The sequence below is a fragment of the Hirundo rustica genome, chromosome 2 (assembly GCF_015227805.2).
Source record: "Hirundo rustica isolate bHirRus1 chromosome 2, bHirRus1.pri.v3, whole genome shotgun sequence".
In the NCBI taxonomy this organism is placed as follows: domain Eukaryota; kingdom Metazoa; phylum Chordata; class Aves; order Passeriformes; family Hirundinidae; genus Hirundo; species Hirundo rustica.
In genome coordinates this window covers 79,186,543-79,210,755 of record NC_053451.1, presented here as the reverse complement: position 1 = coordinate 79,210,755, position 24,213 = coordinate 79,186,543, and the positions used below count along the sequence as shown (strand labels likewise).

At 42.2% G+C, this 24,213-nt stretch overlaps 1 protein-coding gene across 3 annotated transcripts in view; it reads right to left on the bottom strand.

The window, feature by feature from the left end:
- Positions 1–3,391: 3,391 nt before the first annotated feature.
- CLYBL (citramalyl-CoA lyase) overlaps positions 3,392–24,213 on the bottom strand; it is a 172,257-nt gene continuing 151,435 nt past the window's right edge. Inside the window, exons 7-9 of one of the 3 annotated variants that reach the window (XM_058419445.1) lie at positions 19,472–19,596; positions 3,950–4,049; positions 3,392–3,820 (exon numbers count right to left, since the gene is read on the bottom strand). In XM_058419445.1, the coding sequence (XP_058275428.1) occupies positions 3,954–4,049; positions 19,472–19,596 (221 nt within the window). In that variant the 3' untranslated portion in view covers positions 3,392–3,820; positions 3,950–3,953. The remainder of the gene's footprint in view (positions 3,821–3,949; positions 4,050–19,471; positions 19,597–24,213) is intronic. The other 2 variants (XM_058419446.1, XM_040056475.2) reach the window with 2 other exon arrangements.

Here is a 24,213-nt window from a genome sequence, read left to right as displayed (position 1 = left end):
CTTTATCCATAGAAGACAATGGACCCGCACGAGCTTTTATTCCCTTCTTCCCAGTTTTTAAACTTTATAACGGTTGTTATAAACCAGCCCTGCCTCGGGGCTTTGCCATGCTCTGAACCCGAGGGAGGTGCAAGTGGGAGAAGTGGGTTGGAGGGATGGGATGGATGAAATGCAGTCAAAGTTTCCCCCCCCCGCCCCGCCCTCCCCCCCCACCTCCTCCAATTCAAAATCAGAAATTACTGCCCGAGGAGCAGATACTCCGTTTTATTGGCTCATAAAAAAAAAGTTTTCAAAGCCTAATTTCCACCAGATACATTGATTTTCCGTTGAAAACAGAATTAAAACAATACGCGCGAGTAGGTGCCATTAAAGCTAAACCATCTCTGGCTGTTAATCACGGGAGAGAAGGATTAGAAAAGTCGGTAAAGGAGCACTGGGTTTGAAACGCAAAAATCCGGAGTTTAGGAAGAGTGAACTCAGAGGGGGCTGAAGCAGCTCAAGAAACGAGGAGAAACCCTTAATGAGAGTTAAAATTCAGTGTTAGGTTACTTCTCGATATTGCAAGGAATATGCCGTTCCTGTAAGGGATTTGTGGTTGTGAAATGCATCCCTTGCTAAAACATCGTTTGATGTTCGTGTCGAAGAGAAAACCAAAACAATCTTTTTTCCTTTTAAGTCCCGATTTCAAAACAAAATACAAAACCAAAACCAACCAACCAAAACATCCCAGGGGAAAAAAAAAAAAAAATAAAAAAAAATCCTACTACATTTCCAACCGCAGCTTTGAACAGCTTTGCTGGCGATATTTGTCTCAAACCTCACAGGCGCAGAACCCCTGTGCTCCCGAGGTCTCCCTGCTCTCCCTTCCCCCTTTTCTGCTGCTTGGATGGTCGGCAATGCCCGGCTAAATAATTGCTAGAATTTCGGGGAAAAAAAAAAAAAAAAGGAAAAAAAAAAATGCGCACCAGCATTCAGGTGCTAACCTACTTATTTGAAAGTAATTTATTTTCCATTTTGCCCGTTTTCCCCCTTTAAAACAGAACGCTGAAAGAAAGAATAAGTGCTTTAACATTTCAGTGTTGTGCTCTGGTAATTACTTTTTCACTTTTCCCCTAAGTTCCAATGTGAAAACCTCACAGGGGGGTCTTTGCTGTAGCAGGGCTACAGTTCCCAATCCCAAGCGCAAGATCTGCAATTACAAACCCATTCGGTGCCCTTCCCTATCATTAATATGCACAAAATCCCGCTGCTAATCTTATAATCTGTTTTGTTTCATCAATTGCTTGCCTAGCACCAGGCGGGAAAGAAAAGGAGAGAAAGAAAAAGAAAGAAAGAGGAGAAGAATAAAGCCGGAAAATCACGGAAAGCTTCGGAAAGTAAACGGAAAAGCCAAATAAATCGGATTTTATTTTTGATAAAGCAAAAATCGTTAAGGCTGTTAAAAGGAAGTAGGATTTTCCGCTGGAGGGGTGTGTGTCAGGGAAATTTAAGGAAAAAAAAATCTGAATATATCCAGCATTTTATTTGCATATTCGATTTCTCCGCGTACGGGTCACGAAGTTCCTTCAGCAGTCAGCGGCGGGGGAGGGCGGGGGCGCGTAAGCACCTCAGGAGAGTTTATTGCTGTATTGCTGTATTGCCGTCCCTTCGGTTTGCCGAGGGAGAGGCGCAGCCCCGCCGCCCCCCGCGCTGCCTTCCGCGCCCGCGCAGCTCCCGCGGGCTCGTCACGCCTGGCCATGAAGAGTTCAGGAAAACAAGGAGGACATTAAAATCGTCCTCATCCTACTCCTCCCCCCTCCCGCTCCCTCTTCCTGCGCGGTATTGAGGGAATAAAACCATCTACACCACGCGCGTCCTATTGAGATTAATGCAAAAATTATGCAAGAAAAAAAAAATTAAAAAGGGAAAAAATTACCAACCCACAACAACAACAAAAAAAGCCCCAAACAACCCTTATCTCATATATCTTATTCTCCGCGCCCCGCGCCAGGCCTCGCCGCCGCCGTGCCGTGCACCTGATGATTTATTAACGCAATCTGCGGGGAGAGCGACACGCGTGCCCCGCTACGGCTCGTCCCAGCTCGTCTCCTAAGTAATTGTTTCTCATTAGTCCTGATAATGTTTTAATAGCGCTGCCCATAATTTAGCCAGCCTGGAATTAATAACGGAGGGTGTCCTGAAACGCGCGGGGATGAGGGGGAGCCGCAATATAAGCAGGTAGTCTTTAATTAATCAGATTAGCCCGGAGGTCCCCGCGCTGTAAGGGATCCCCCGGCGCAGCGCCTCGGACGGGACCCGGGTGGCGGAGGCGAGAGAGGGGGGTCGGCCCCCGCCGCTCATCCCCGGGCCCCGCCGAGGGGCTGCGGGGGCTCCGCCGCCCTCGGGGCCGCCCCGGCGGGGAAGGGCGGAGGTGGGCGGCTCCGCCGCTGCCCGGCGCCGGCCCCGCCGTGCCCCCGCTGTCCCGGGGGCCGCCCCCCCGCGCCCCGCTCCTCCGGCGCCCCCGGGCCGGGCCCCGCCGCGTCCCCGCCGTTCCCGGGGGAGCCGCGGAGAGGCGCTCCCGCCGCCCCCGCGCTCCCTTTCCTCGCCGCTCCCACGCGGGCCGGATGGCGGGGTTCTTCCTCCCCCCCTTTTCCTCTGCCCTTAATTAAACCAAAAATAACCCGAAATAAGTGAAATCGCTGCTCGGAGACGGAGGGGAAGCACACTAAGCGAGGAGAAGGGAGGAATAAGGCACCGTGGCTCCATACGTGAAATGCCCACGGAGGCGGTGAGAAATGAAACTAAAAAACAACTGTTTTCTATTTACGATTTTAAATAAACAGAACAGCCTTCCCCGCGGTGTTTGTCTAAGTGCAGCAGCATTGCTGCTGTGTAGGTCATGAAAAGGTTGGTGCATAGTTTAAAACTTCCCATTCTGTTAATTTCTTAAAGAACGGTCGTTCATAGTCTGAGCACAAAAGCTCATGATTTAATGAGGAACAGAAACAAAATCTCTGATTGTTGGTGTTTCAAACTTCATTGGAGTCCTCTGGCAACCACAAGTTGATCCTCTGCAGCTTCAATACCCTTTAGCCCTCCATATAAGAGTACATGCTGAATAGAGGACAATGCCTGGTTGTTATGTTTATTTACCCTTACTACAAGCTGGGTTAACCTCTTCAAAACAGCTTTACTAAGCCCGTTAACCACACAGCCCACATGATCTGTAGCCGTATCCCTAATGTGATGTAAATCTGACTCGAGACCATATGCGCAAGTTCTGCTGCATTGTGTCTCCAAAAACTACAAGTTTATTGCCGTCCAACCCTTCGCGGGCTGGACGCTTCCAGGAGGAAACTCTCTGAATAGCGACTGCCTAAAAAAAAAAAAAGAGAAGAAAGTCAAGAGTCCCGCATTGTTGGAGCATTATTTTTAATGGCTGTTGCACATCTACAGAAGGGCGGTGTGGGGGGAAAGCAAAGCTCACAAAGGGTAAAGATTTTCATCGCAGTTATTTCAACCGGCGCGCAGTTACTCGAGGCTTTCTCCTTTCTGCCAGGAGCTCTGCATCAGAGTGGGAAGCAGCACAGAAAGAAACAGAAACAATTGAATTAGTTTCCATCTGCTCTTTTAACAGAGCTCACGGCTTATGTTTTGCTTTTCTCCTTCGGTGAAGTCGTAAGCTCGCATTTGTAGTAATTACTGTGATGTCACAGATTTGGTGATGTGACTTCATTGCAGGCTATGAGCAGAACCTGGGCCATGCAGGAGTGAGCAGTGGTTCGAGATGGGAATACTTTTAGTAATTAGCGATCTCGGCAAGCGAACGATGACAGATCTGCTAAATGGAAATGAACTTCTGTTTAAGCCTGACGTCTTTAATTTTCCACCTTCCCCCCACCCCACCCCCAAGTATTATAGTCATCTTTTAAAACAGCTACTGGGGCCCCATGGCGAGAGCTTCATTTACCAGCTCATTTTTTCTTGATGGCTGTGGCAAGTGTAACAATGTTCTGTGCCTGCTTCAGTAATGGCACGTCGATCATGCTCCCGCGGAAAGTAAATGCTCCCTGGAAAAGAGAGAATATGAACTTCCTGAGACACCTTTGGAAATTGTAGTTGGCGTATCCTGTTCTTTACAAACACATCTGTCTGCCAAGAAACATCATCGCCCACAGGAATCCTGAAGAAGTTTTAGGAGACAAACTAATCGAGATGGGGCAAGTGCATTTAAAGAAATGTGAAGGGCAACAAGCTCTCCAAAGAGGAGGCAAAAAGAGAGAGCAAAGGGAAGCCCAGGGTGCAGCTGGCCTGTTCCAGCCTCTCTAGCTGGCAGACACTGAGGGCCAAGAGCAGTGAGGCCGTGTGTGCCAGCTGGGGAGAGGGGCTGGCAGACACCACACTTTGGGGGGGCAGCTCTGTTCCCCACCTCCAGCATCCAGCCAGGGCTGTGCCACAGGGCCAGCGGCAAACTGCCTGCAGACAGAGGGCAAAGCCAGGAGTTATCCCTGTCAGTAAACAGTAATGGGTGGTTGTGGGGGTGGAGGGAACTTTTCTTGGCTCGGGGGTTTGCTGAGGTTGTGCTGCTGCTGCACCTCTCCATTATGTCTCCGGCGCTAAAGATAGGCTGGGCCTGTGCCAAGAGTCAGGGACTGGGATGGAAGCTGAAATAACCAAGTGGGTGGTGCAATAATATTGCCCAAATCTCCTCTGGAGCCAAGGTAAAGCCCACCTGAGCACCACATATCGGGAATTTCCCCAGGTGGATGCAGAGTGCCTCAGTGGTGGCGATCTGAGAGTCGGGATAGGTTTCAAAAGTCACTTTGTATTCCTAAGGATTTTTTGTTGGTACCGTGGTGACAAGTTTAAAACAATTAACTATGAAGCACAGTTAAATCTTAAACAGAAGACGTTAAATAGTGCTTTAAATTCTGCTTTAAACATGCTTCAAGTAGCGCCAAACCTGACTTGTTCCCTTAGATGCTTTAATCCCCATGTGTCTCTGAGGTAGAATTTGGAAGATAAAACAATGCATTAAGACATGCTGAAGTTCAACAGACAAAAAAAACCCAAAAACCAAAAAACAAAACAAAACAAAACAAAAACCCACATATATATATATGTGTGTGTATGTCTATGTCTATGTCTATGTCTATGTCTATGTCTATGTCTATGTCTATGTCTATGTCTATCTATATCTATCTTATTTGCAATTCTAACAGTAGTTTGACACATTAAAAAAACCCCAAACAACAAACCCAAAATACCCAAATATCCAAGTACAAAGGCGCAGTCCCTTCCCTGAAGAACTCAGAACCGAGGGCCTGGCCCCAGCGCTGCACAGGGCGGCTCTGTGAAGCACTGCACACCCCTTTAATGTCCCGCCACAATCGATACGGGATCACAGGCTGGCCTCGGCTTTGACAGTGAGCAGGGCACGGTCCATAGCAGCACATGTGCATGAGCAGTGAGAGACGTGCAGAGGAGAGCAAACCTTTTTCTGGTTTTCAGTTGAGGCTTGATGATTATTAAGTAGAGGACTCCAGAATGTAAAGTGAAAATATAACGCATTTAGAAAAATATTTAGGAAATGTGTTGCTCTAGTGGCACATCTAGCTAAACAGAAGCAGTATTAATTAAATACTAAATCATGCTCTGGAATACTTAAGACAAAAATCCACCTTAAACAGTAATCTAAGACAAATCAATATTCTTGCATGTAAAAGTAGGCTATATTAAAGCCATGGAGAACATAATAGTAAAGACCATTATTTTATTCAAAGTGGATTTTCCTACTATAATTTGCAATATTTCAGGTACGTTTGGAGAATGGGACCGACAGTTACTCAAGGGTTGCAGTTTCAAATTGAATTTTTTTGTTTACTGAGCAAACAATCAACCCTACTGTACCTTAAAACCAACATCAATATTATTATTATTATTGCTATTAATAATGTACCACTTCTAATTATAGCTACATCCCTGTAATTTTCAGTTATACTTTTAAAACTTTAAAGAAAATGCAGTCTCTAACTCTTCAATTTATTAATTGTTGTGGGGGAAAAAAAAGGGAACTAAGTAAACATTTTATGACATAAGACTTACTTGGAATAATTCAGGTCTGTGCAGTGATCTCAAACTGCAAGGTACATTTTTTTTTTAACTGTAAGAAAAACATGGTTTACTTGTCCTTTTTTTTTTTCTGTAGGCATTCAGTAATAGCTAAGTCAGTAGCAAAGTAAAGAGGAAAGCTAATTCAGTAACAGCTATTGCTTGCAGAAGAAACTTGCACATGGGATGACAGTCATAAGTAGAAATATGTCAAAGTCTCAAATCACCTTTCCTAGTTCTGTGAAAGGCTGACTTAGGAGAACAGTTATCCCAAATACCTGCAATGGTTTGCAGAAAAAGATGGGTGCCTAGCAATGTCAATTCTGATCTCTGGTGGTCCAAATCATATCTGGGGGGAGGGTCTCAGCCCTTCCACTGACTGGATACAGAATGATCTAAAGCCAGATACCCATGCAGGTACCTAACCTGTACCATCATGAATCTGGGTCAGAATGTCTTTTTTATAAAGCAAGAGCTAATTAAACAGCATGCTTGTACTCTCATCATTAAAGTAGTATGTTTAAAAGGAAAACAGGATAATGGTGTGTATATGGACACACAAACACTGAACCACGTGAGAAATACCGTATGTTCCCTGCTTGTCAGTGTGCAGCTGTACTTCGGGTTGCTAGGAATTTGAATTCTTGAAGGAAAAAAATGCCTTTTTTTTCCCTTACAGCAAAGGGTAACATGAAGTTGGCTTCTCTGCCTGTTCACTCTGAGGCTTATTTTCCCCCTGCTAATTTGCAGTGTTGAGCTAAAGTCCAGAAAAAGAAACCAATTTTAATGCCATTGAATATACCCTATTCACTGACTCTCTTTCCACCCACAGGTTTCAACAGATAGGAAATACCAGTAATTACAGCTTTGTCCCCATGCTCTCTTTTCCAATTCTGCTAGATGAAATTTGCCTCTAGCATTCTTTTGATTTTCTCTCACATGAATATAAAGAAAACAAGACTTTCTATAAACACCATTTGCTTTGATAGCATTAATCTGGGGATTAATTTAGTCATAGATCTAAATTTTCTTTTTGGCTAATTTTCTCAACAATCTCACACTTCCAGCCTGTACTTAGATTTTCAGTAGTTCAACTATGGGACCAAGGGCCTGCTCTTAAGGAAGCTTGCAGCATGAAGGGGAACAACGGCAGGTGGGAAATGCAAGGCTGGGATTTGCATCCATCGCTTTTGGTGGCTGTGGTTCTTGCTCACCATGCAACCATACAAATCATTCAGAGGGAGCCTTTTCAGAAACCTGTGAAGGGACCCTGCCATCAGGCTAATCAAATGTGTCCGACCTGCCTTGGGAAGAGACTGGTCCTCCAGGTAAAGGCTGCTGGAGAATTGGGGAGGAGGACCAGCCAGGAGGCAGAGGGGCAGAAGATGGGCACAGCCTCTGGGTGACAGTACCTGGATGCAAATAACTCACTTGGGATGAGAAATGGGGGAATGGAGGACAATTGTGGCACTCACCAGACAGCAGTCTGGAAGTCCAGCCCTACTGAGGAGTGGGGAGACTTGTGGGCCAAAGGCTCTGCCCCTGTTTAAAGTGATGCAGCAGAGATTTCTGCTGTGTCTATCCAGCGCCACCCTTCACGCAGCCACACCGAGAATGTCCTGAAGGCAAAGCTCTGTGAGAAATGGGGTGACTTTGGCACTCGCCACTCTGCAGTATGGGAGCTGTAAGGGCACTGTGGCTGGTCCACGCTGTACAGCTGTGAAGACAGCACAACACAGCAGAAGGGTTTGTAAATACAAAATGTCTTTGCTCCCTCAGCCTGATTGCTCTACAGCTCTCTCGGGGCAGACTACCAAGGAGGAATCAAGGAAGAAAGTGAACGGGCAACATTCCCTGTTTGGGTCATCATGCAGACTATCTAAAAGTCATTCCCAATTGATTGACAAGCAAGGAAAGACTCAAGGTTTTTCCTTCTGGCATGAAATATTATTCACTATGACATTTAATGCTCTATTAGGATAGTAGTGACATTTTAAAAAAGAACAGCAATTTATGCAAGATTCAGGCCAGGCTGAGTAAGGTCTTATCAGCTCTACTTCAAATTTCAGTATATCCTAAAGTGTTGTGAGGATGGAAAAAGGATTTAGTAGATACAGAAAACAGCTGCAAGTGAATTAAAATTATAGACAGCCGATAGTTTTTTTTGTTGTGGTGGTTTTGTTTTGTTTTTTTCCCTCAGAAGGTAATGGCAAATTATATTCTTGGAAAAATAGGAATGGTCAGCTCCAAGTGCTGCAAGGATCCAGCGTACAGCCAAGAGAAGCCATAAGGCATAGCTGACAGAGAACCGTAATTTTCACAGGTCAGGACATGAAGATACAGGCTCATGATAAAGGAGGGCAAATCAGTTGTGCAATAAGAATAACAAATGCAACAAATTTCCAGGTGGTTGTGGAGAGACTGAAGAGATGCAGAACCAAACTTTGTAACACACAAGTCTGGCAGGTTTTATGCTTGTAGCATATGAACTTCCTTTTAAATGCAGCCATTCCAGCACAGCTCAGACCTAGCAAAGTTCAGCATGTAATTGTTGAACTTGTTAAATTGAGGGCTCTCTTTCTAAACAACTTAGAATACAATCCTGGCTACATGCTACCACAGATCTTGAACATAGCTCTTGTTTTTTTTTATGTATATATATATATATATACACGTCGTTAAAGATTTCCTTTACCTATAAGAAATTACATGTATCAAGCCACAAAAAGAGTGTCAGTGTTGGTCTGTTATTTGCCATGGCAGAAGATGAACACATTAATGCAGTGTTTCGTAGAACACAAAGACCTCCTCTTTTTGGGCATGTCCCTCCTGTATTCAGGAACATTTACTTTGTGAAACTTTTGGGTGTAGTTAAGAGCTTGGTAAATCTGTAAGACCATTTCATAACCAGAATAATACTGTTTTTTAGTGGTAAGAAGCATTTTACCTTTCTAGAAGTCAAATGGACAGGATTCAGGGTCCATGATTCCAGTGTTGTCTGGGGATCAATATTTTATGGTGGAACCAGGAGAGGGGAAGAAATGGTACAGGCACTAGTGTTTATCATTGGTATAATGAAATCATGTTATATACGGAATTGTGTTGACTTTGCACAGGGGATGGATAGGATGGCAAGTGAGGTACCCTTATGCTTTTCCATATGAACAGGGAACGTAAAGTTTTATACTTCATCTGCACCGAAACATTTTTATATGATACACAATGTTACATGGGGTTTAACTCTCACCATTTTTTATTTCTTTATGTACCACTGGATTAAGGAGAGAAATACGGAGGATAAAACTATCATGATACAGAACATTTACGGCACCTCATAGTAATGTGATGCAATTATCTCCGAGTTGTGTATTAAAGTACTTGAGTTAATTAAAGTCAAACAATAATTGTTCTGGGACATGTGGGACAGTGATCAGATGAGCGAGTCCCCTTTGGCTGGCAATACAGAAGAATTATACTCCTGCACCTGAGAATGCTCACAGCTTTTTCCTAGCGTTTCCTCCATCTGTGGTTACCTGTGCCTCTAACCACATTCATCCCGATGACTGCAGTGAGCTCACTAAGAGGGTTACTGCATACCCTCGGTTCTTAGATCACTGTAATCTATTAATCACCTGCATTGGTTTTCCTAAGACACAGAAAATACGTAAATTTTGAAGTACCAAATAACTCCTGTAAATTCAAAAAAGTCTACTGGCTCCTGTGTGTTGGCACATGGGACTCCAAGCATGAGGATCGGTTTTAAGAACTCTGTGCTCTGTTTTTGGAACCACTGCTGTGGTCCACTCAATCATTGTCCAGCCTTTGCTAATAAACCTTTGATTGGATGCCTTGATCTCATCATACATGTAGCCAACAACTTTAACTCCCACATGACGGATGCCAGAATTTTCTAAGATATTTATATAGGTTACATTAAGATCGTGGCTTGTCTACAGCATTAAGAAAAACCCAACTGTCTTGCATCAGATGAAAGAACATAGCTAATAGTGCTAGGTTAATTTGTAGTGTGTGTCCATACATGGGCTGTCCTAGGCTACTGTGTAGAGACAGCTGACTTTTTCAAAAGTAGCTTACTCTGGGAACCTAGTCAGGCTACTTAGATTGTGGACTTGAAGGTGCTAGGGGATCCTGGTGAGTAGGTGAGGCTTTGGCATGGGGGACGCTCTGGGTAGTTAGGTCAGTGGAAAGAAGGGAAAAGCAAGACAAGATCACGTTCCAGGAACTGCAATATGGACAAGAAATCACCTGCTGCTGAAGTTTGAATTAAGTATGGGTCTAAAATAGGGGTTATCCAATGCTTATGGAATTGCCAAAACCCCCTCTTCCACTACTTAGGGGACTACTGATTGTATGACAGTCTCACAAGGGAGGGGAGGTCCTGAGACAGTACTCTACTGTCACACAGTTAGAAATAGTGCCCCACTGATAAATATTTGGGGTTTTTTTCCCAATTATTTTTCTCCACAGTTTTGCAATACCTTCCTTTGCAGACCAAATCCATGCAGAGTGTGTTGCAGTCTGGTTATCTCCTTGTCCTACTGGGCTGCCTTTGGAGGGGATATGCATCTAGGACATGGGGAAAATGGGCATAAGGGGACCAACAAGCCAGCCACCCTTCTCTTCCACCCCCTTCATCATTAGGAGATGTCGTGAGTCAAACAGAACTCCCACACTGCTCGGGTAATACGGGCCAGAGGCTGTGTGTGAATACAGCCATTGTGTAAATAAGTAATTATGTAAGTCCCCTTCCAACCCCGGTGACCTGTGCTGGCACTCGTGGGCAGATGCCAGGCTAAATGGTGCAGAAGGGGTGATGCCAGCTGGCCAGGGCAAAACTTGTGTACCTCCTAACCCATACAGACAAGCGGCCTCAAGCCCACAGATGCAAGAAATCTTTGATCCACAGTTACCTGAGAAACACTAGTTCTTTATGTGGAAGTTCAGTGTCTTGCCCACTTCTGAAACCCAGAGGTCTAGTTATGACTTTTTGGAGACACTAAAACCACAGGGAATAAATGCACTAAAATCTGCTTGGGTCTGAGAACATTATCTCTAATCCTGCACAATATTAGCTATTATAAGGAAATAAGAGTTTTGTGTTCTACAAGCAGAGCAGATTTGGTCTTCTGAGGAGGGAAGGGAGCAGGTGGATGGCAAAGGCTCCCCCTAAAAAGCATGGCATTCAGGAAGATAATTCCCCTGGGATTAATGAAAACACACGTTGTCTAAGTGACTCCCTGCAGAGGAAATTTGGAAGTCTTTGCTTTGGGGCTTAAAAAGAAGGCTTGGATTTGCTTACAGGTAATGAACAAAGGAGAAGAGGAGCCTGGTCACAGCAAATGGCATTGGGTCTGTGCCTGGGGGAGGAGTGATTATCCTGAGTAAAAAGGAATGATTTCTCTTGAAACAGAAGGTTGAGACCATATTTTTGGGGAAGTCAAGAGCTAACAGCTGTGATGGTGCTGAATGCAGGTTTAATTAATTTTTTTCTTCTGCAAGTATTGTAGCCAAAGAGCTGTCATAAAGACCTGGGTCATGATTCTACCTTCTCATAATGAACTTCCAAAGGTTAGTGAGCTGCTAGGAGGTGTTCAGTGAAATCTGGGTCAACTGAGAGTGTGTTCCAGACTGTGACAAGATAATGCCTCTCTCTCTTCTCTGCTCAGGCTTGTCCTGCCTCCAGAGCAGGCTCACACATAACTCTGGCTTTCTTTAAGTGTCCTTGCAGTAGGTAAGGAATGCCCAAGCGTAGTCACGTATGACAAACTGAAGACTTCACAGGCAGTGAGCGGTATGGACACAGCTTTTTGGGCTATGTATTTCCACAGCCTCTCATCTGGACCCTTTCACATTCACCATTTTTTTATAATGACATTATGGGTGGATAGACACTTGTTCACAAAATCTTTGGGGAAAAGAAATGATCCCTGAAAAGGCTTGTCAGAGATATATGTTTGGCAAGAGGAGATGCTCAGTGGGTCTCGATCTGTTGAAGAGTACGTCGGGAGGGAATTCTGCAAAGTATCATCACCATTAAGTGTCTGTAGCCTTTTTGCTGATATGTAGAAAACATTAGAAATCACTACCTTTTGTTTCTTTTTGCCAGTGTAATCTTCCACTGGAGTAGAAGTAGTCAGTGAGTTCAGAGGATAAATCAGTTTGTAAAGCCACAAGCAGCCCTGTTTGTTTGAGATAGGCTTCTGCCTCCTAGGAGCAGATGGAAGGACACAAAAGGTCAAGAAAGAAAGAGCAACAACCACATGAAATAGAGATTGATTTTTGCCTCAAATAACTCCTGAGCAGCAGTGCAAGAACTCTGACAGAAGAAACCCTTTCTAAAGCTCAACAGGTAGAAAGGACTTTGTGATCCTTCAAGTCCACAGTGGGGCAGGAAAGATGAAGAACAAGGACCTACAAGGTCCTTCATTTCTTCTCCACCTGGCATTACTGTTTCCAGCCCATATATAAGGGTTTTGCCCTGCTGTGTGAGTCAGACAAGCTGGTTTTCCATCTTACAGTGCCCCAAGCCGCCTGAACCACCAGGGATAGCCCTTTCAGCTGGGGAGGGCCTGGGGATGCTGCTTGCTCCAGCTCCAGAAACTCCTAATGCCACTAAAGTCTCTCCCTCTGCCTGAGCAAACAACCTATTTAAGATCCCTGAATGAAAGGCAGATGTGAGGGGTTTTTCTTGCTCTCTTTGCATTTTCTTTAGTTACCTTCTCGTGGTGGTTGCCTTCCTGCATGCTCGTCTAGAGCGGGAAGGAACAAAATTAAGGAAGCATAGGGAAGTTCTAGAAATCAGGAATATTCTCCACTGGTTTTCATTCTCTGTCTCATACTGTATTGGGAATGGAAGAATCCTAGAGAGCACACTTGCTGCTGCCAAGCAAATCTTTATTTTATAGCACAAAAGCAGCTTCTTGGACAAACAGCCTATCCAACCATGCATTTTTTTCTCCCTAGCGAGATTCATGGTTCTTACATGGAAAAGTGAAAAGTAACTGATATTAAGACTTAAGGATCCTCAGTTGTCCTTCATTTAGTAATTTGGAATTAACTTGAGGTTTATAGCCGTGGAAGACATTTGTTAAATACAAACTAGAAAATTCAATCTGAAAGTAAATGACTACAGGGCACACAGACGGCATTTGATGCCGAAGGGAAAGGTAGCTGTAAAATACAATGGAGTTGAGAAAAACAATAATAGTAAGGCTTATTTTGCCAACAAGCATTGAATTGCCCATATTTTTGTATTCTATGTTTTTTTCTAATTTCAGACTAATTTTCTGAATAGGATTGGACAGCCATTTTTTACTGTGATTCTCTATTTCAACTGACAGAGATTTTTGCAGAGAGCCACACCAGGTTCCTGAAAAAGCTGGCTAGCACAGAGAGGAGTGAAAAGGCAGCAAGACTGCTGCTACTTAAATTAACTGAAACAATATTTTGGCTGCACAGGCTTCTGAATTCCCTCAGTAAGGCTTAAAAAGAGCCATCTGGTCAGAACATTACCTCTCTAGCTAGATCCTGCTTTGAAAATTGAAATGAGGCTCATGAGCGCTTGTTAATGCTTTTTAAACAGGGATTTTGGAGGTGGGTAGTTGCCTTGGTGGGTTGCTTGGTGCAGAGCAGGTTTTGGAATGACGGTGGGCAGGTGTCTGCAGCGCCGGGTGTCTTCCCACTCCGTGCTCATGGCAAAGCATCGCCGGCACCGGGAATGTGCCGCCACAGCACGGCCCTTCCAAAAGCAACGCAGCCTGCGTTTACCTCCTCGAGCTGACAATAGCTGAGGAGGAGCCCAGAGAGGTGCCATCCTCTGCAGGGCCTGTGTCCCCTGGGACAGGAGCAGCTGCCTCCTCCAGGGGCTACCTCTGGGTGGAAAAGCCACGGAGGCGCACAGATCCATCCCGCTCCTGGCTCCTGGTGAAACTTCTCCCCGCGGGAAATAGCAATGTGCCATCCGAGTCCTTCTCCCTCTGCGCTTTGGACACAGGTCTTTAATGAGTGGAGGAAAACAGATTAAGAGCCACTGAATGCCTGCTGAGGAGTGGAAAGGGCGGAAGCTGGCAAGAAAATGGTTTTGTATGAGTTTCTGCCCTGCTTAGAAGCTTTTGCAGCCCTGTGTGGTAAAATCTGTCTCCTTCTCTCTCCACCTGGCATAACTCCCTCAGGACTGATTGCACCAATGTAGGAACCAGCATAGCACAAGCAATTAGCTAATACAGCCCCTTCTGCTCTTTTGTGGAGGTTCAACATTTGCCCCAGATGGATCTTTCTAAGAGAAGAGCCTTCAACCATGACACAAAACACATTTATAAAGCATTTTTCAAATCCTAGGAGTGTAAAGAGAAATTTTGAGTACCAATATGAGCTCTCTCAATCTCAGTTTTGGCATTAAAATTTCATTTTGCCACTTTTAAAAAAGACAAACAACATAACTATGGCCCATGCTTAAATCCCACCAGCACTCTTCATCTTTGCATAGAGACGCACCTGAGCCTAGAGACTCCTTAAGGCTGGTGCTCCTTAAAGGTGGCAAAATATCACAAATTCCTGAATCCCCCACTCTGCGGTGAAAGGAATACACTTTGCCTAATTAACATAAAGGACAGCACACGCCCTGAGCTCTCGGAGGGAGGGCTGACAGCGCTGCAGCCCAGCACACACAGAGGTACCCTGTGTTGCCACTGCCACCCTGGGATGGGATCCAGCTTGGTCGGTGGCACCTCAAAAGTCAGCAGTCTGTCGTGGGCAAGGGGAGCGGGGGCCTGGGCTGCTCCCTCACTCCCAGCTCTACATAAAGCCCTGAGATTTAATGCCCTGTAAAGTGCAATATAATCCCTGTGGATTGATGGGGTTTGGTACAACCCCACGCCAGAGGGATGCTCCCGTGCATCCCTTCCAGGAGGCACCCCTTGGACATGGCCCCAGTTTTCCTAGCAACCACGGGCTGGATTGAGATAGGGTGGATCCCACTTGGCTGGGGAGCCCTCCTGGGGCCCACGGCACAGCCAGGAGGCAGAAGAAAGCTGGGAGAGACCTCCCTGTAAGGCGGTGGGAGCTGGAGCTGCCGAAGCACGAGGGCGCATCGTCTCTAAGATACAGTGGCTTGGGGTAGCTTTTCCTAAACAAAGAGCATTATAAGAGAGCCACTGCTGGAAATTTCCATTCCTTTGTTGGGTTGATGCTGTGTAAATAAATGCATTCCTAAGATTTTTCATAATCCTGGAAAGGTCTGCAAGTGAAACTGTATAGTTTGCCAAATCACTGGAGTTCATATATATTACTCCTCAGCTGCTGGGAACACGATATACAATGGCACAGAATATAATGCAAGAAGCATATGCTAAAGGTCTTCTTAGAAGCACTCTGTGCATTTCTATGTGGCATGTACAAATATTTCTTTTGATTTGCTCTATGGGATTTAAATATTCAACCCATATTACAACTTGGGCTTGTGATATACTTTCCTTAACTCTAAATAATCCTTACCTGACAAGTGATCTTGGCAGCAGCAGCATTTAGTTATTCCCTAATTTAATATGTGGGTGCTTTGAAAGCATTTGTAAATTAGTATGTGAGATAAATGTGTAATCATCCTCTTACTTTATTCTTCTGCTTTTCCTTATATTTGAATTTTATTTAAAAGTAAGGCAATTTGGGAAGATTCAGTTTCAATAATGATATTGTGCCTGATGTACTTACACACTGAATGGCTTAAAAATGCATTTTCAGTGTCTTACTTTTTTGTCATATATAAACACTAACTACTTATAGAAGAGATACAGTCCTGTACCCAGTGTACTGGTAATGTAAACTCAGGAGTTACCTAAATAGTAAAGACTATTATGTCCTCATTGTTAGAAATCAGATATTTTTCTTAAAATAGGCTAATAGCTTCTCCCACTAACTCTACCCCCTTAGAATCAGTTAATCTGTATTTATGAGATCACTTCCCTGTTTAATGTAGCACAAATGCTTTGGAAATTTCTAACAGAAACTGTCCTTTAGACCACAGGAATGATGTTTCTCACCCTTTTTTAAAATTATTTTTGAGCACACCGACATCTATCTAATGTTAGGCTGACAACTATATCTGCTTTCTTTAGGATGGATATTTTAATTTTGAAAATCATATCCCCTAGTAATGCAGTTCTATTGGAAAAATATTGAAATGACACTTGAAATGACACTGGAAATAACACTTTTCTTTTTAAGCACTTTTCAGTTTTAGATCTCAAAGTTTTAGACAAAAGAGAGCACTTAATAAATGGTTGAATAAAATACAAAATGTACTTTTCCAACATTTGTTTCTACTTGCCCAAAATACAACATTACCATTTATTTCCTAGACATGCCATTTTTTAGTTGGATTAGAAATGTAAAAAACAGCCCCACAAACAAAACAGCCTAGAAACCAAACCAAAGCAACCCCTCAAACCGGACTATATCCATAAGGCAAGCCCAAATACTTCTGGCTAGCTGGTTAGCTCTCTAATTTCCTTCTGTTTGGACACTGCCACAGCATCTCTAATTCCACAGTGCTCATCTGAGATCCTAATTTTTCCTGACCTCAGCGCTCACATTTGGGTGCTACTATGTCAAAGCATTTCAGCGTCCAGGATGAAGTAGACTGGTTCAGCCTTCTTTCAAAACAAGATTGTTATGCTAATTGCGGGTCTCAGATCAGAATAGATTATAAAAGCTTATTAATGTATTTTAATATAGAATATTGTTAACTAAGGGCATCAAACTTTAAACCAAATTAATAGCAAACTATGATCCCAGAGACTGCAGACCAGTAACTCATCTACCACACAAACAGCTGCACAAATCCCTCGCATTTATTTTTTCCAGGCTTTCAACTTTGATTAATAACATGGTAAAACCATGCAAGTCTCAGCCATATTAACCACAGCCATATTTTTAGTCTTACTGACATGAACACTTTAATATAATAAAAGGGAAAGGAAAACAGAAGAGGTGTTTCATTAGGACACGAGGATTACTGAAACCGCTGTGTGGAGCATTTGCCAGGAGGTGGTAGGGGAAGAGTTATTACTCACATTTTAGCATGTCGTTAGGATGTGGAGCGAGAGGATCCCTCAGTGAGATATGTTTGCTTTGGAAAAAATATTAAGTAATCAGACTGTCCAAGCTCCTCTCACTGACGCAGTCATAACAGCAAATTAGAAACTCAGTTAATGAGTTTCCAGCATTACATGGAAAAGTATTTTTCCAATTTTGTTATAAAATCCAGTAAGACGACAGTGCTACGAGATCCAGAATTTCATACATTAACCTGCCAGTCCTTTTTTATTGATAGACGGTTACATGCAAAAATATATGAACCATGGAACCTGGTTGGTTAAAAAAATAGCCTGCACCACAAACCCTCGGCAAATTTGCTCTTGCAGCTGATTACAGAAGCTTATAACATATTTGAAAAGCATTTATGGAGAGAAAAAAAATTGCCCAAACCCAAATATACCCCCCTGAATGGCTGATATAAACAAAAAACCTCAGCATTATGTCAGTAAAATAGCAGCTTCAAAACAAACCTGAAGACTAATGCTTGCCTGACATTAAATTATTCAGTTTTAAACATGTTTGGCTTAATGATTGTGTGATACTGGGACTAGAGTTAAATTTGGTCCTGTCTCCTAGTCTGCTGTTCATATGACAGGGGTGTTCCTTAGATGAGTTTCTAACACTAAACTCAGCTGAATGAATAGTATTAAACACATAATAAAAAATATTTGGCTGAGTAAGTAGTTTGACTTTTTTCTTGCTGCATGTACCTGCCTACACATTTGCACTAGCAGTATGTTTGCAAAGATGCCTTTTGTAAAGGAGCCAAGCCTCGTAAATCGGAATAACGGGCAAACCCAGCCACATATTTTCTATTTCTATATTGTTTGTATGAAGAGAGCCACATTTCAAAATTAAGGGGGAGAGAACAAAGAGATCCAGGCATACAGCGTCCGAATAGGGACTCTGAAATCACTGCTCTGGACAGCACCCAAACAGCATAGTCATGGCTGTACTGGAAACACCCAGGTACCACAAAGGGGATGCAATAACCCAGTGAGGAGAAGGGCAGAGCAATAGCAAATACCTTGTCACACCTTAACCCCGAGAAGAAAGCAAAATTTCTGTTTTGACCTTTGCAGCATTTCTTAATGCACAACATTCACAGTATCAGAAATCAGGGGAACAGGGAAGGCAGACATCCCAATTTTTTCTTACCCACTATAAAGTGGAAAAAAATGTGCAGAAAACATTTATATGGCACCAGTGAAAATGAGATCCTATGCACAGTCTTATAGATTAAATTCTCGACTGGAGGAGTTTATCTCCTACTTGAATTCCACACAAGCACATGTGAATCATTCCCACTCATCTGCACTCCCCATTCTGACATTGGGACTTTCCTTTTTATCTAGCCCAGGCTTGGCTAAGACTAAGATAAACATGTTTGGCTGCAACTTTTTTTTTTCTTTCAAAAAGAGGCAAACTGGATTATAGCAAATAACCTTTAAGATAATTAACTGACAATGCCGCAACTAGCATAAAATCTTCCTTCAGGCGACCCCTAATTTAAGTATTACTGGCACAAAGTGGAGACAGATTGTGCATCACCACCGCAATATTTACATAGCAGAAACCCACAGAGCAGGAAACGTGAGACTCAATGATGCACTAAATTAGGAACAATCATATTCTAGTGTTAATTTGCTTTCTCCTCTATCCAAAATTCAGGTCCAGCAATTGGTACAAATGCACATAACACATTCCCATTTTTAATGATTAAGAACCACAATCTGCAAGCAGTTTCACTCAAAAGTACATTCAATTATTACAGGGCACGTTTGAGGGATCAAACCCCTAAAAGTGAAACAGGTCTACTAACACAGAGATTTTTTTTGAAACCGAAGGCTTCCTAATCCATTTGCTTCTTTCCATAAATGATGCCTGTGCAAGCAGTCTGAGTCCTCTGCCAGGCTACCTGAGTTTTGGTTGCAAATATTTTCCTCTGACAATAACACTCATTCTGTGGCATAATAGAGAAGCAGTTTTAATTCTCCGATGCTATAGATACTTGCAGGTACTCAAAAGGCTGTGTAATCAAAGAATTAAAGTTAAAATGGGGAAGAAGGAAATGATAGTCATTCTATTTCTAAATATATTGTGAAGTGATACATTTATGATATGCACTATCCAGAGACAGATTTCACAAGCAATACTCTTAGTTACAGCACACTTCGTAAGATAAAAGCAAAGAGCCATCACCGAAGTTTCTAAATCTTAAATATCATTCAAATTTAGTTCCACTATGGCATATTAACAAAATATTTACCTTGCCTAATCGCTGATGTTCTTCAAAAGCAGAAATCAGTTCTTGTGCCCACTTTATTTTTTCAGGGCTCGGAGAGAACTGTTCCTGGACAACAGCAATTTGGTTGGGGTGAATCACCTGCTTACCTACAAAGAAGATTAATAACACCAGAATCATGCATCGACAAACAGATGTTCAAGCAAAATGTTCCAACCACTTGAGGCTCTCATATGCCTTGCAGACTTTCTTGCTCTCTAACTAATTATTTTACTTGGTTTCTTTTATTTTAAAACTGGAAAACAGGCAGCTTTTTGACAGATAATTCTAAGAGTAAGAATACCTTGTGCTATGCTTACATTCAGTATAGTTTGAAAGAACCCACAATTCTTTCTCCTCCCTACACATTTTGATCCATACATCTTCTCTCAGTTGGTTAAGGTGCAACTGTTTATCCTGGGCAGTCAATAAAAATTAAATATAATGCATCTCTAAATTTGACTATATAAATATCAGCTCCAGCCACTCTTAAATAAGTTGCATTAAAGTGTGTTCAGAAAATGAGATCTGAAGAAGACGGCAAAAGATCTGTAGGGCTGGAAAGTTACCAGTACCCTACGGATCATTCCCTAAATTCTCAGTATTGGCTTAGCATTTTATAATCCTCGGTGTTGCTTAAACTGTTGTTGCTGCAATTATTGGCAGCTGCAGCTATGCTACAATATTTATTTAGTCACTGGTATAGCAAACAACCACCAGCAGAACCCTGAGGTTTTATGAAGCAGTTTCTTTAATCCTTTCTTGTATAAACACAAGTTAAGAAAATAAAAATAGATGTTGTCTTTTTCACTAGAGATTTTCAAACGTGAATAGACAGCCACGTAATCCATTCTAATCTGCGATTGAATTTAGCTGCCTTAAAACAAATACATGTCTAATTTGTTTGACACTTTAAAAAGTGCAGCCTTTGACATTATTAGTTCATTTCTATGGGAATTTCACAGACCAGTGTGATTTCTGTGGTTTGCTTTTAAGGTGCATTAATAAAGAGAGGGTACCAGGATTCCCAGCTTCCTTCGGAATAAGCGACTCTCCTCGGTGCCAGATAACAAAACTAGTTAGAGGAAGGAGCCTGATCCTGCAAACCTGCCAGCAAGTGAGCGGTGCCCCTCAGACCGAGGGTGCCACAGCCCTGCCGCCGCCGCAGCCTCTTGCGCGAGCGAGACTTCTGCGCTTCGCCAGGAAAAGTTGGAAGTGTCAGGACCCAAGGAGGTTTCCTGCACAGCAGGGTCTGCTCCCGTGTTCTTACTGACATGCAGCCAGCTGTACTTTCGGAACCAGCCCATCGCCGGATCTGAGAAGTCTCACGCATGAGCGCAGGAATACACCTATTTTCAATGAAATAACCCCTGCAAAAGTCCCTGGGATTACTTTCATCAGACTGCAGTGGGTCTGAGTGATAACCTGGAGTACAAAGAAGCTCTGCTTAATTAAATGAGCAAAGACATAGAAGTCCTTGAGTGTTGCTACGTTCCTTTGCTAAAAAGCCACGAGTAGCTCAATTTTATTTCTCGTTAAACAACGTTTAGTTTATGATTTTACAGGCATGCCAATATTCGGGTTGAAATTTCAATATCACAACTATTTTTAGAATACCTTAAATATAGGTGAAACTTAAACTCCATTAAGAACTATGATTTTTGAAAGAAATTACACAAAGAATTTTTTAAAAATAATATGTTTTACCGTAGGTCTACCCAGAGCTTTTTTTAGTCATTTTAATAAAATGTCATAATTATTAAGCTGATGATGATCCTTATTTATAATATAACAAATTCTCCATAGCTAAACCATTAATTCCAAAACTGAAGTGTGTACAATTTCTTGAAAAATCCTAAGGAGCTTAACTTCCTGAAAAAAAAAGGTTGAGTATATTTTAAATTACATTTGAAGTCAATATCTAATTACAACAAAATTAAAAATACATATATATAATTTTTTAAAGTGTAAAACATTTCTGTAAAAAGACCTGCTTTTGATAAAGATACCTATAGTAGTAAATTATGCTTTTAATAACTAAAACACTACTGAACAATTTAGGGAGAATAAAATCTATCTTCTGATTTGTAGCACTCGGCTGATTTTTGTCACAGACTACCTATCCAAATAACTGTATAACAGACACAATGCCATGCAGGAATGAAGTAAATATTTTAAACAGAATTGTTGCTATTGAAAAGTTACTGAAAGAGTGCAAAATAGGAAGACATTAAAATTTATGACCACGAAATCCTTTTTACAGTACCACTTGATATATTGTGTTTTAAATCAATACTTGTCAAGTCTTTTAGGTAACTCTATGACGGTGTCATTTTAGTCTTCTACAAAAGACTGAAAAAGAGAGGACATCTAGACTGTTTCGTATTTATACCTGCTTTCTCAGCATGTAGTACAGGACTTTTTATAATGACTAAGTCAGCTGTTAAAGCTTATGGCTAATTTTTTTACATAAACATTCCTAAAACCTATGCCCATTTATATAGGCAACACACTGATTTAAAGTCTACAGGTAGGGGTAGTGTAGAACATCTTGATGGATGTCTATGGTTACATAAATACATATATATTTTGTACATATACATATGAAAGGACTATTCATTTGGCTGGATTATATTTGAAAACATTTGATTCTATGTTTATACACTCACTGATGGAAAACCAGGCTGATTTTAAGATAATTGGAAAAGAAAACTTGGCTGCAATAAGCAGTGAGGTTTGCAATAACATTTATAAATACCTGGTAAATTCTTCGTTATATTATTTTGCTTGTTTAATCTTAAGGGTGGCTATTTGATTATATTAAGAGCAATTTTACTGGCTTAATATGGGAACATCTAAGGACATACAACTTTGCTGAATATTTTGGATTTGCATTTCTTTGGGGGGTGGTGAGTTCAGCCCTGTTCATGCAAATAAGTGAGTGTTCTCCAGCTATGAGAGCAATTTGCAAGACTCAGCTCATTTTAGTTCCGTTGATTTCAATGACTCCAATTCTTTATTAAAAAAGTAGCAAGGAGGGATCTTACATTTAAAAATCAGAAGAATTGCACATTTTGAACTCGTTATTAGGGCGACATTTCAGTACTTTCACATTTTCAGAGGACTGTCAGTTGCAAATACAATGTGCGTGCTTCTGCTTTGTACAAGGTCATGGATTAAGCTAAGGCCCGCTTGTAATTTTCTGTCATGACTGTGAAATTGGAAATGTTAAAATGGTTCACTTATATTGATCTGGAAAAAACACTTGTATAGGTTTGGTAAACCATGATTTTTGCTATCAGTTTTAAAATTAGATTTTATTTCAATCAAAAGAAGCAGGAAAAATTGTAAAAAATTTTAGATAAACTGAGAGCAAAAAACCAAAGAACAAGTGAAATATTTTAGATTGACCTAAAATATTTTTTAGTTTTTGCAAAAGAAAAGGAGAAATGCTATTTTGTTTTAGCTTAAACAATTTTAAATTCCACCCCCTCCCACCCCCCCAAATCAATAGAGTCACTATTGCCCCATCTCTAATTACAGTTGGACTGATTGTCAGGTTGTTTGCTGAATTTTGGAAATGTGTTGATGATAGCTGCAGAAAGACAGGAGGCAAAGGGCAGGTGCTGTGAGTGCACCTTAATAAAGTCTTTTCACAGACCTTTACTCCTTGTTTGGAAAGGCAAGAATGACACATGTACAGCCAAGACAGAAAGTCATTTTACACCCTAAATTGCTACGTGACCTTTTCATTCATCTTCTGTGTGGACCCTGTTCTAAGGTCAGACAACTTCCACCATAAAGTCAGTGGAGTCCAAATCACCATCAGCATTGGTTATGCCGAGCATTTCTAAATTTCCTAAATTGGCAGCCTCAGTTAAGCATTTAAATGCACATTAGGCCTTCAAAAAGAGTGCTCTCAAAGGTGCTAGGCACCTGCAACTCCATCTTTTGTCAACAGGAGGTTCGGACGTTTATGTTTTTTTCAAAAATCAAGCCTTTCCTTAAGGTAGGAAATATTGGTTGAGACTAGGTAGCCGTCAGCAGGTGCTACCATTCAGCAGCTTTATTATTTTCCCAACTTCAAAGGCAGCTGAGTGAAGAGTGGAAGTCCACACGGCTGTGGATAATGTAGCTGTGAGGAGCTAACCATTTCACCTCCAAAACAAGACTTGGGTTTGCAAATGTCAAAGCTCAACAGACAGTAAAGCAGGGTTTGTGTTGAAAAGCATCGATTGCTATTCTTTCACTGGCATGCCAAAGTCACTTAAAATCGCACTTATTTTTTTTTTTTGTTTGGTGCTTTAAGATACCATCTACAGCTAACTGTAAAACCAGAGTTTGCTAGGCGGCATTGCCAGGACCCTGCTTTTGGTAAAGAAACCTAAGGGATGTACTATTCTCATACGTGTATCCTGGATGGTGATCAGAGAAAAAGAATGTAATGTTCGTCCTGTGTGTTCAAATTCTCTAGTGCATGTGTTAAATGGCTGATTTCTATTGCAACCCCCCCAAACTTTGGTGGCTGCACTGTCCCAGTGGGGTGTCCGAGTGACCTGGTACAGCAGTCGCAGGGTAACAGGCTGCATTACAGGACGGTGGGGCAAGGAGCCTGCTGCTCTCGCTGTCTGCCAATACCCATAGATGTCACCAGCCCTTCCTGGGGGGGAAAGCCAGGAGATGAAAAACAAACACCAAAAACCCCAATCAGAAAATAAGTTTCCCCT